Consider the following 12,829-nt stretch of genomic DNA (forward strand, 5'->3'; position numbering starts at 1 on the left):
AAAGAAGTCGCACACTTTCCATGTAGTCCATTCCTACAGAGCTCCGAACTTCCTGGTTGGCTACAACTGTACAGCAAAATGGAGAAAAATATAAATGATTGACACATCCGAAACAAAGCAACAAAACTGGTAGCTCTGTATGCCTTGGTGCCAGTACTTACTTGGTGGTTTTGGAGTTTTGATACACACAGTGTTGGTGGATTGTACATTTATCTTTGAGCTCTGTTACGGCAAGAACTACAAAACTAATGAGTGAACATTGACCGCGAGATGGTTCTCGTGAGATCTTGTTGTTGTTTTGGTGCAGAGCTCCAGAAAGAGGCTCGGTGTGCTGCCAACTAGCGGTTGAGGGGTTAGGTGGACCACACAAGTAAGACGCTTAAAAATATGTTTGCTCACAGATAATTAATTAAAATTTGATTTGAAATCAATACAAGAATTGCCAAATAAAATATTGAGGTATTTGACAGAATTTTGTTTTTTCTACACCTCTTGTTTTCTCTGTCTGGCTTCTTTTTTTTTTTGGCAGCTGCCTGTAATGATAAAAAAAGAGGCCTGCATCTCATAATTGTACGATTGTCTTTTAAAGCTATTCTTTTCTGTGAGAGGCTGTCTTCGCTGTCAAGTGGGGATGTCTCATTTTGTTTGAAAGACTTGCCTTTGATTACATGCTGCTTTGATTTGAGATTACATTTCGAAGAAAAAAAGTGAGATTAACCATATGCCACAAGCAGCCAACAAATTCCTCGCCTTTATTAGCCTCCATTGAGGTTCCTCTGAGTTATTCATACATTTATTTTGAGCTAAATGCTGCTATCAAAGAAAATGCAACAATCCTGCAATCCTTTTCTTCCTTCCTGATTTTATCATCTAACATCTGAAAGCAAACAAGCATTCATCTGTGGAAATGTTGGACTCACGTGCACGTCCGAACGGGTGCATGCACTCCCCTTCATGCAGTGTTATCACAATGACGGGCCTGTCACCTAGAAGCACCCGGCTTTGTGAGTGGGGTGGACTCTTCCCACCAGTCAGCCTGTTCTGCGTCCTGCCCAAGCTGCAGATACACCATGCAAATCAGAGCAGAGAGCTGACATTTGGCGTTAAAGGCTTGTTAACTTTATTCACAGTGCATGAACCGACTCTCTCCGGAATTTGCTGTGGATGTAACATAAGCTAATATAATGATTTAAAAAAAAAAAAAATTAACATTCCAGGTTTTGTTGGTCTCCATGTACTTCCCTAAACCCCAAAACATTAACATACTTAAAAATAAAAAAGTATCCTAAATGTGTAACCTAAATAAATCCACTTCTGGCTCCAGCTCGTGCAGCTCTAAACCCATTGCTGAGACTTTTTTGAGTCGTGCAGATCATCTCAGAGAAATTCTCCTAATAATATCTCTTTTTTTGTCTCCGCACATTCCACTTCCAGAGTATTTGAAATAAAAAATATCTTGGAAGAAACAAGACGTCTTACCATCAAAAGAGCAACTGCTGCTGCTATGTTTTTGAAAAGCGCTGCATATTTTAAGCACATTGTTCTTTGATGAATACAATCTGTGCAATTTGTGAACCCTGAACCATTTTGCATTCTGTGAAAACAGGAACATTTCTCAGCTTTTCTGCAGAGAGAGGGGCTTGATTTCTGTTTTGACTGGTAATCGGCAGCATAGCAGAGCAGAGCTGCATGCAGCTGCAGTCAGAAGAAAGCACTGATTACTGAAAAAAAATCAGTTAGGTATATTTGCATGTTTAATTGGGACAGTTCCACAAAAAATCATTAATAACCATTGCAGAATTTACTCTGTTAAATATATATATATAACTTAATCGCGTTTAGCTATGAATTAACACCCAATAGTATTTTTTTTCAAGGTTGCCAAATCAGCTTTTTACCTAAAAAAAAAAGCATCTAAATTGTTATTTTAGTTTTCATTTACGTCCTTCACTTCTGCTGAAAATATGCCAAACTGAAGTGAATCAAAGTGTTTTAAAAGAAAAAAAACAACAACAACAAGAAAAGCTTTGTATTCTCATTCTGTTATGTGGAATTAAAACAATAACTTTTGCATAAAAAATGTAAAAATAGCATGATTTTAACTTTAAAGACCCCCATGGTGTTCATCTTTTGAGCTTTTTTGACAGTGTTCCCACGCTGCAAAAAACAGGCCCCTTAAAAATAAGTAAAAAAATAACTAAAAAAAATAAATAATAATAATCTGCCAATGGTATAAGAAAAAAGATCTCAACAAAAATTCTTATTTTGGGGGGAAAATCTAGTCACTAAAAGATGTTTTCTATGATTATTTTTTACCAACATTTTTTTTCTTGCAAAACAAACAGAAAATCAAACAATATATCTTGAAACAAAGGTATTTTTACCCTTTTAATATTCAGTTTTTGCAGTGTAGTGGCCTTTTATGCTGTTTTTAGCCAAAATCGAAAAACCTGTCGTTTTCTATAGGACATAGTTTCTGCAGAGCAGCAGGAGATTTGCCACTGAGTTGCGGGCGGAACACAGTGCATCTTTAACACTGTCCCGCTAGCTTACAGCCCCTCACAACCTAAACCTAACTTTACTCGTGTAACAAAAGTGGCGAGCAATATCCGAGCTATCCAGCCGTACAGTTTTGAGACATACGCCAGCTCAGATGGGGAAAAACTAAATTTGCAGATGGATCTTGTCGATCACAAATTCGCCTCTGAGGTTGTGAGTGGGACCATTGGTGCGGACCAACCCCGCCCCCTCTTCCCCTTCCAGATCATTAGAGCTTTGGAGTTAGGAGCTTATGGCCCGCCACGCATATTTTTGACGTAACAAATACGATCGTTTTCAAATTTCCCTTTTTCTTCTGCTCTTGTTTTACATTGATTTGAATAAAGAATTACTCAGAAATGCAATTTAAAACTTTATATTCCTTATATATGTCCTACATCATCATAAAAATGCCACAAGAACATGTTGACAACATTATTTTCAGTGTCAGTGAGCATTTCTTTATTAATGAATGGTTAGTAATGATCAAAAAAAAGCAGCAATGTTTAAAATCTAACTGTGTTTAATATATGTTATATATCAACGGGCTTCATTTTAATAAGAATGATCAATTATAAGGGTAAAGGGTTTGTTGGTCTAACCACTGCTGCTGTGCGGTTGTGTGTTTCCTCTCCAGTCTCTCTTAGTGGCCCAGCAATTGGCCAACGCTGTAGGTGGTGTGATGTCCGGGGCGGCACCCGGCATGAATCAGCCCATCCTCATCCCCTTCAATGCGGGTGGACACCTGGGTGGGCAGCAGGGACTGGTGCTCTCCCTGCCTACAGCCAACATCCAGAGCCTGGTGGCGGCTGCCGCTGCGGGTGGCATCATGACGCTCCCCCTCCAGAATCTGCAAGGTGAGAAAAAGGGCAGTGTGCATTAGTGTCACATCTTAGGGGGAAAAAAATAAAGTAAAAAAACATGCTTTTTAAAGGAACATCCAGGTGAAATTGAATGGAAAAACCTCTTTAAACAACAACTTGGTGAACACAAAACACCAAAAATGGTTTGTAATATAAGGGTTTTACATGTATTGCCTGACATAAGATAGTTTTTTTTTGTATGTTTGTGTGTAAAAATTGCTTTGAAGAGGTAAGAACTCTTCCGGGGTTTGTGTCCCAAAATGCATCTATCCTGAAATTGCCCAAAGGAAAAACCATATTAATTACAGGTCAGCGTTTTGCAGCGCAAAAGCACTTTATGGCTCTTTCCTGAGCAAAGGAGTACTCTGTACTTTACTTTTTTTTATATCTCTTTTCCACCTAATCTGTCCATCCTCATGGATGTACTTATCCTTGCCTTTTAAACTTTAATGCCCAAGTGTTCTCTTTTGATCATAGTTGTAAATGGTTTTCATTTTAATGTTTAAAACATTGTCTCTTTTATACCATTAGATTGAAGGATGGATGGGGAAAACTGTCAGCCATAAATCTTAGATGAGAGATGCACTAATGTAAAAAGATGCCAAGCTCCATGTAAAGCAGTGTGTTTTTTTTGGGGGGGGGATGCCGATTACAATAATGCCAGTGCAGCACAAAAGTGCAGGAAAGACTCCCATCATGTGAGGAAATGGACGGACTGCAGCACTCAGTGAGGAAATGTGGAAGTAGAAGCCTAATGGACACAAACATGCATAAATAACAGCAGCCATCACTGTGGGCAGAGCTTTGAATAAACCCCACATCTGTCCAACGAGCCTTTAAATGTATCCGTCAGTGGTGGACGATAATGGGCCCGGCAGGCTTGTCTGACTCGCACGTCGACAGATCTCCTCGGCGCATGAGGGACAACCCGGAGGCTTCAGTGATCCATCCAACTCAACGACCAACACGTTGTCAGGGTGTCGGAATTCAAAAACTGTGTCTCTTTGCTGTTCGCAACCAACCAGCAAACAGTCTCAACCCTGTGAGCTCTGAGAAATGGGCGGAGAGAAGAAAAAAACGTGGAAATGCCTCCACGGCAGATCTTTATTTATTTAATTATTTTTTTTGAGCGAGCGGTCTGACAGACTGGCTGTTCGCACGTCCTTTTATCTGAAGGCGATGCATTGAAGGGACCTCCGTGGAGAGAAGTGACATAAGTCACGAGTGAAGCTAAATGTCTTGACTGTGTCCAGGCCCCTTCTGGCCATGAGGCGCTCCTCCACTCTCCCCTGTCTGAGCTCATCACAGTTCTGCTGAATGAGGCCTGCTGGCACAGCACCTCTGTCAGACAACTGCAGCTCTGGCCTCTAACCCCGCCCCCCCCCCCCCCCCCCTTCCCTCACCGTCCCTCCATCACTGCTGCTTTGGGCGTCCAGGACTGATTAATCGCACATATAATACAGTGCAGCTGTGTCTCCAGAGAGCGGTCGACGCATTTCACAACCGCCTGAGCAAGTGTGCTTTACGGCACTTAACCCTGCTGTCTAATTAGCAACAGATCAGAGACAAGACAACAGAGAGGCGCAGAAGGGAGGAGCCCGGCCAATGGCTAATGAGGCATTTAATGACCCACTAATGAGGCTGTTAGCCTCTTGGAGTAGACGATGGAGGAAATTCATACTCCGCATTCAGGATTTAGTTTCTGTGTAAACGTCACTTCAGAATGACAATTTTTCCACTAAATCACAGTTTTTTTGTTTTGGATTGTATCCCTACACTGCAAAAACTGAATCTTATAGAAAGAAAAAGAAGAAAATCTTATCAAGAAAGTTTTTCAGTAGCAATGTAATCGTACTTTAAGAAACATTTCGTAGTGACTAGAACTGTTTTTCTTGAAATACAAAGTCTTGGTAAAATAATTTGTCTAACCTCATTGGCAGTTTTTCTGTCGTTTTTGCTTATTTAGTAGAAATATTCCTTATTTTCTGAATATTTGACTTATTTCTAGCGAGACTATTTACACTTAAAAAAGAGTTAGCCTAAACATAGGGGGGAAAAACACTCATCTTTAGAAGAAAATCACTAGAAAGCTGTATAATGATCCATCCATGCATCCAAACTCAGGAAAAATAAGCTAACTGTTTGATAGAATTACCTCAATTTGACTGTTATACAGCCCTATAACAAGTATTTTTTTGTAGGTTCTCACCACATGGTTTTTATTTTTCAGTTTTCTATGAACATATTGTATCTTATTTAGATTACAATGACAAAAGCTAGTAGAAATGACTTATTTTAGAACAAAAAGTGAACAAAATAGGATACTATGTAAATCTAAAACTAGCACTTTTTCTTAGAACTTAAATCTAGTGTTTTGATTTCCAAAATAATGACAAACTGAACTTCAGAATTACATCCTTAAGCCCAAACCTACAGCGCAATTTTAGTTTTTTAGTCTTAAATCAAGCTTTCTATTGTCAAAAGTTTGGAGCAAAATTACTTTTAGTTACTAACTTCCTTATTTCTAAATCTCTTAATGAGACAAAAAATTATATTGTATTACATTTACATATAATAAATATTACATAAACTGCACTGATTTTTTTTATCATAAACTGGAAAGGTGTCGAGCAAAGAGAAGAATAAACAATTTAAACCTGGTAATGCATATTGAATGTCTCAAAACAAGGTTTTCAATCTTTCCAAGTATCAAATAGTTAGCAGTGTGGATCGGACAGTGGAGGAATTTTCTGCTGCACATTCAGGATTGCATCTCTTTTATTTCAGTTTTCAGGTTTGACTGTATAAATATCCCCCATATGTCTTACATTAGAATTACAGTTTTCCCATTAAATGGTTGTTTTATTTTCAAAGTATTTCTGATCATGACCAGAATGAGAATGCGTTCTGTCAGGGGGTCTGGTTTCCTGCAGTCTCAGACTGTGATGAATAACTATCACTGTAATGGGGTTCTGCTGTAAAGTTAGAGCAGTTGTTTAAATAAAACTGAGCAGCATCTTGTGGCAGACTCCGTAAACATGGGAGCTGGTTGTTTGTCAGAATGATTAATGCCAGCAAACAAGCAGTAAAAACAAATTAAACTAAACAAGGGAGGGAAGTTATCTTTTGTGACAAGAGTGCACCCGATTCTAGCTGACTCCACAAAGGCGAAACTGGCTTGGGTCATGCTGGAGGTCTGTAAATATGACAGCTGATGAGAAGAAAGAGATCCTTCATGATTTTCACAATTTAGAGATTCGACAAGCATCTGCCGATGCTGCAGCTTCCCAGCTTGCTCTTGATGGTAACTTTTCCATGCATTTTAAATGGGTTTTCATTTCACTAGACCTCATAACAAGAAAAGCATGATTACCTTGTTTGTAAAACCAGCAGCATCAAAGGTTTTTGCTTGTAATGCTCAATGGGAGGAAGCAGAACAAAGTCGTACGTCTACTCCTCTCCTCCATGACTCACTCAAAGGTAATGCAAGAAGCTAGTTTACTGGAGTGCTTTCATATTAATAAGCATATCCCATCTTATTTGCTGTGAGCAGAAAGCCAGGCAGCACATCACATCAGAGAGCAGACTTCTAATGGTGAGGTGAGAGCATTGTTCCACAGGAAACACAAAACAGCACTCAGGCTTCCTCATAAAGGTCGGCATCCCACTCACCTGCAGTAATGAGACCCCGTGTACTTGCCAATCAAAGGCACGCCTGTCGTTTCTGATGAAAACACTCAGCGATATTGTTCGCTGGCTTCATTTTTTCATTTTTTCGGCATGATACAAATTAGGGAAATGACTGTGTTCATTACACCCCCAAAGGGTGGGCTCCCGGGGGAAGTACCCAATGCTTCCACACTAGTTAGACATGTCAGGGTGGATCTCTTCCGCCTCACTTGACTGCTGCTCCTTTAAGAGGTTAGCTCAGCCGGGCAGCGCCACTGACTTAACCCCTGTGCAGTCGAAACGCCTTTTGTTCACTGCAAATAGAGGTAGACTAAAATAGGAAAAGAACACACATTTTAAGAAGAAAATCTTCAGAAAGTAGTAAAATGATCTGTCCATGCAGCAAGTCAGTATCACTTACCAATCTTGGAATAGTTCCACAAAAGCATTCAAAAAGGAAAAATGAGCTAAAAAAGCTGTAAGATAGAATGACCTCGAATTGAATAGTATATAGCCCTATATTAAGATTTTATTTTACTAGTTCTAAGATAATTGTTTGTATGTTTGAGTTTGATGAACATAATTGTAGTACATTTTGATTGCAGTGACATAAAACTAGTGTAATAAGTGGAAATGATTCGTTTCGAAGCAAAATGTGGGGGGGAAAATGAGAATATGATCTTAGTGAAAGTTGACACATCCTAAAAAGAATCCTCATATCAAGGGCTATTTTCAAATTTCATCCCTATTCCCCCTGATTTCTTTTTTTTTTTTTTTTTTTTTCCTTTTTACCTTGTCCTGTCCAACAGCTGGGCAAACAGATGAGAGCTGAGGGCCTCTTGTGTTGGACATATTTTACTTTAACAAGAGGGGTTATTAATCTTCAGACAAACCAAAGGTATGTCTGAATAAACCCCTTTTGTAATTGAGGCCAAACTTTATTAATTTCAAACATGTTTGAAGATCTTTGGTGTTGGACCGGACGGAAAAGGAAAGAGGGGAAGAAGAGAGAGGGACGTTAGAAAGAGGGGGGGAAGGAGGGTGATAGTAGGAGGGGAAGGGGGATAAGACCATGAAGCAGCATAGAGCAACAAGTTTACTGGTTGTTAATCACCATGGTAAGGCTCAAATGCAGTACAAAAAGGGCGGAGCCTGTCCACACACACACCCAAGTGTCAAACACACCTGCTAGTTGCAAAAATGTCCATCTGTCGACATGTACACAAAACAGATAGTGCTCACACGCATACTTATGCCTTAAAACCAACTAGTGTGAAACATTTCAGTCATTCAGTCACGCAAGCCGCCAGTGCAAAGGTGAGCCAACACCCGTGCTCAGGTGAGTGCTCATGTTCTTCTAATATGGATGGTGGAATGTGTAAAGAAGGAAGGAGAGCGCCCAGCCATCCCCACCCCAAGACCCCCACCGCAGCAACAGCGGCAGCCGGAATCCCCCCCACGCCACACGGAAACCGGCAGGGAACAACCGCCGCCCGGGCGACCAAGCCCGCCACCCAGGCCAGGGCCAGCAGGACCGCCGCAAGGCCCCCCAGAGCCAGAGAGCAGGGAGGCACAGAGGGAAAGAGAGGGCCGCCCCAGCCCAACCAGGAGAACAGCCCCCCCGCCGCGCCGGGAGAGCCCAACGCAGGGCCCCACCGGAGAGGGACGCCCACAGCCCCAGATGAGCACCCCACCACCACCCAGGAGTTCCGGGCATCCCCCCGCCCCAACCCCAGGTACGAGCCAGGACCCCCCAAGGGAGACCCGCCCCGCACTCCAGGCAGCCATCCGCCCGGCCCACGGTTGGTCCAGGGAGGAGCAAGGCAGGGGCCCGCCGCCCCCGCCCAGGAGGGGGGAACCCCGGGGAAAAAAGAGGGCCCACAAGGGGTGTTGTAAATATGGCCCGACCAGGCTCGGCCACAGTTGGAAGTTAGGCGGGGCCCAGCGCTCAGGAGCAAGGACCAGAACCCACCCCCCAGGGACACCAACACCCCCGGCTCAGATGTAATGTGAACCCCCCCACCGCGCGGAGAGAGCACCGCCGGGCCCAGGAAGCCGGCACCCCGGGGACACGGCCGCCGCTCCAAAGGGGCCCGTACCCCCCACCAGGGAAGAGGCAGGGGACAGATGGTCCTAGGTCCCACCTTCCTTGCAAAATGTGTGTGCGTATATGTGTGTTTAAGAGGGTGTGTGTGTGCATGTGTGTGTGTTTATGTTGGGATGTATATATTGAGGGGGGAGGGGTGTGTGTACTAAGGGGGGTGCAGTTAAAATTGGCGGGTAGGGCACTAAGGGGACATCTCCTGATTACTCACAGTGATGTCCCCTCACCCTCCCCACCAAGGGGCCCTAAATGTCTAAGGTGCGGTTAAAATTGGCGGGTAGGGTGCTAGGAGGACATCTGCTGCTTGCTGGCAGTGATGTCCAAGCACCCCCCCTACCAAGGGCCCTACATGTCTAAGGTGCAAATAAAACCGAAAGAGGGGGGGCCCACTCCATACGGCAGCCATAGGAGGGGGGGCCACTGCCTAGTAAACCCCCCCCCCCAAGGCCCATCGCAGGCTAATCCCCCCACCCCCTCACCCTATTATGAGGTTATATGAGGAAGGGGGTAAGTTGGGGACAGCTGGTAGACTGTCCCCCGGTGGTCAAACAGCTGTCCCCCGCCCCCCCCCCCAGCAAGGGGGCCAGGCCCACCCAGCCCAGGGGCCCCACCCCCGGAGGCGCCGACACCCCAGGCCCAGCACCACCCACCCCACACAGAGGGAGAGGAGCCAGAAAGCGCCGGCCCCCCCCGGAGCAAGCCCAGGCCCCCACCCCCAAACGCCGGCCCTAGAAGAGCTCTGGTCAGGCCTCGACGGGACCGAGGCAGCCAACCGGCCGGGGAAACCGCCGATGGCCTCAGCGGAGACCCCGACCCGTCAACCCCCCCTGCCCCGTACCAATAGTGGCCCCCCCCCTCCCCCAGAATGCCCCCCCACAGGACAGGGCCGACAAGACCCCCCACCCCACCCCACCCCAGACCCCGCAGCCGAAGCGGATGACACCCAGAGCGCCCGGGGGCCCCAAGAGGGTTGTCCCGTCCCGCCCCAGAGCCAGGGAAGGGCTGATCCCAGCCCCAGGCGTAGATGGGAAGCCCATCCAGTGCCGCTGGGCCCCCCCCCCCGAGCAGCGCCCCCCGCCAACCCCCCCCAGCACAGGCAAAGGGACCACCCCCCCAAGCCAAGCCAGAACACCACCACGCACCCCCACACCCAAGCCCAGAGGACCACGCAGCGCCCCAGCCCGCCCCACCCCGGCGCCGGACCCGACCCCCCGACCAACGGAGCCCCCACCACCCCCCGCCAGGCACCGGAGGCCCCGGCCCCCACCCCAGCCCACGGCAGAAGGGCAAGGAGCAGCGACGACCAGGCCCCCCCATCCCCTAAGTCATGGAGTCAGCCATGGGAGACCAGAGAGACCGAATTCTTTCAAAGTTACTTGAACCTTGGGCTGACATTTTTTCCAAGCTGATCTGATCAAGCAGCAGATTTCTGTGTTGACTTATATTTATATTTTTCTTGCTTTTCCAATTTGTTAAAATAGTTTTTTTAGCAATGCAAAGAGTTATGAAAATGATAGAGCCTAATCCTCCTTCTACATCGATGGCACTCATGTCACCAAGCACACAAAGTGACGGTGAAGCTGTGATTGAAACCTTAAGCCAGACTGATAAATCGGCACATACCTGCTGCCAGAGAGCCTGGACAGGTAAGTTGGGGACAGCTGGTAGACTGTCCCCCGGTGGTCAAACAGCTGTCCCCCGCCCCCCCCCCCCCAGCAAGGGGGCCAGGCCCACCCAGCCCAGGGGCCCCACCCCCGGAGGCGCCGACACCCCAGGCCCAGCACCACCCACCCCACACAGAGGGAGAGGAGCCAGAAAGCGCCGGCCCCCCCCGGAGCAAGCCCAGGCCCCCACCCCCAAACGCCGGCCCTAGAAGAGCTCTGGTCAGGCCTCGACGGGACCGAGGCAGCCAACCGGCCGGGGAAACCGCCGATGGCCTCAGCGGAGACCCCGACCCGTCAACCCCCCCTGCCCCGTACCAATAGTGGCCCCCCCCCTCCCCCAGAATGCCCCCCCACAGGACAGGGCCGACAAGACCCCCCACCCCACCCCACCCCAGACCCCGCAGCCGAAGCGGATGACACCCAGAGCGCCCGGGGGCCCCAAGAGGGTTGTCCCGTCCCGCCCCAGAGCCAGGGAAGGGCTGATCCCAGCCCCAGGCGTAGATGGGAAGCCCATCCAGTGCCGCTGGGCCCCCCCCCCCGAGCAGCGCCCCCCGCCAACCCCCCCCAGCACAGGCAAAGGGACCACCCCCCCAAGCCAAGCCAGAACACCACCACGCACCCCCACACCCAAGCCCAGAGGACCACGCAGCGCCCCAGCCCGCCCCACCCCGGCGCCGGACCCGACCCCCCGACCAACGGAGCCCCCACCACCCCCCGCCAGGCACCGGAGGCCCCGGCCCCCACCCCAGCCCACGGCAGAAGGGCAAGGAGCAGCGACGACCAGGCCCCCCCATCCCCTAAGTCATGGAGTCAGCCATGGGAGACCAGAGAGACCGAATTCTTTCAAAGTTACTTGAACCTTGGGCTGACATTTTTTCCAAGCTGATCTGATCAAGCAGCAGATTTCTGTGTTGACTTATATTTATATTTTTCTTGCTTTTCCAATTTGTTAAAATAGTTTTTTTAGCAATGCAAAGAGTTATGAAAATGATAGAGCCTAATCCTCCTTCTACATCGATGGCACTCATGTCACCAAGCACACAAAGTGACGGTGAAGCTGTGATTGAAACCTTAAGCCAGACTGATAAATCGGCACATACCTGCTGCCAGAGAGCCTGGACAGGCGTGCAGAACCATAGTGCATGCATGTAATTGCCGGGTAGATTACTGTCACAGTGCTGACAAATGTCTGAGTTGCTGAGACCCATCTTGAACATCCTCTGTCCAGTGTAGTAAATTCTGTGAAGGGTTTTAAAATGGATTAGCTGCAGATTTGGACTTTTTGTCAGTTTAAAGGTGTTTAGACAAAGTTCTGACCAAAAGCTTTCATCTGTGCTGATGCTCAAATCCGCATCCCATTTTGTTGTCGGAAGTGAAATGTTATTATCTAAATTACATAAAAGTTTGTATATTTTGGAGAGAATTTTATTCATTGAGAAATTGATCAGAGTGGTAACTACATCTGGTAGCTTTAAATCGTTGTCTCTGTATTTAAATTTTTTAGTAATACTTGATTTAAGTTGCTGATATTCCAAGAAGTTATTTATTCCATGTTTGTCTTGAAGTTCCTGGGGAGTTATGAATCTTCTATCAATAATTACGTGCTCTAGTTGTTTTATGCCCCCTGCTTGCCAAGCTGGGAAGTGGATAATTTTTTTGTTTATGAGGATGTCTGGGTTGTTCCAGATGGGTGTCATTTTGCACGGTTGAATTGATGATTCCCCCTGATTTCTGAAAAAAACTACCGGTATATAGTCCAGCACTTTTTTTTCAAATGGCAAATATGACATTTTACTGATCTTACAAATACTATTTATGAATCTTACCCTGAATTAGACTTTTTGAGTCTTAAATCACGTTTTTTTTATCACTGAGAGTTTAGAAAAGAAGGATTTTGACTCACTTTAATATTTATTTCCTTTTTTCTGGATCCAAGCTCTTAATGAGACACAAAATTCACATGTGCTGATTTTTATTTATTCATTGAAAGG

The 12,829-nt window shown here is 46.2% G+C and overlaps 1 protein-coding gene across 7 annotated transcripts in view; it reads left to right on the top strand.

Annotated features, from left to right (window-relative positions):
* pou6f2 (POU class 6 homeobox 2) overlaps nt 1-12,829 on the top strand; it is an 88,283-nt gene that overhangs the window by 27,247 nt on the left and 48,207 nt on the right. For all 7 annotated transcript variants that reach the window (XM_023950118.2, XM_078938223.1, XM_078938224.1 and 4 more), the window contains exon 4: nt 3,176-3,395. In XM_023950118.2, coding sequence (XP_023805886.1) covers nt 3,176-3,395 — 220 coding nt within the window. The remainder of the gene's footprint in view (nt 1-3,175; nt 3,396-12,829) is intronic.

This window comes from Oryzias latipes, chromosome 20 (genome assembly GCF_053564925.1).
Source record: "Oryzias latipes strain Hd-rR chromosome 20, Olatipes_Hd-rR_3.1".
NCBI lineage: Eukaryota > Metazoa > Chordata > Actinopteri > Beloniformes > Adrianichthyidae > Oryzias > Oryzias latipes.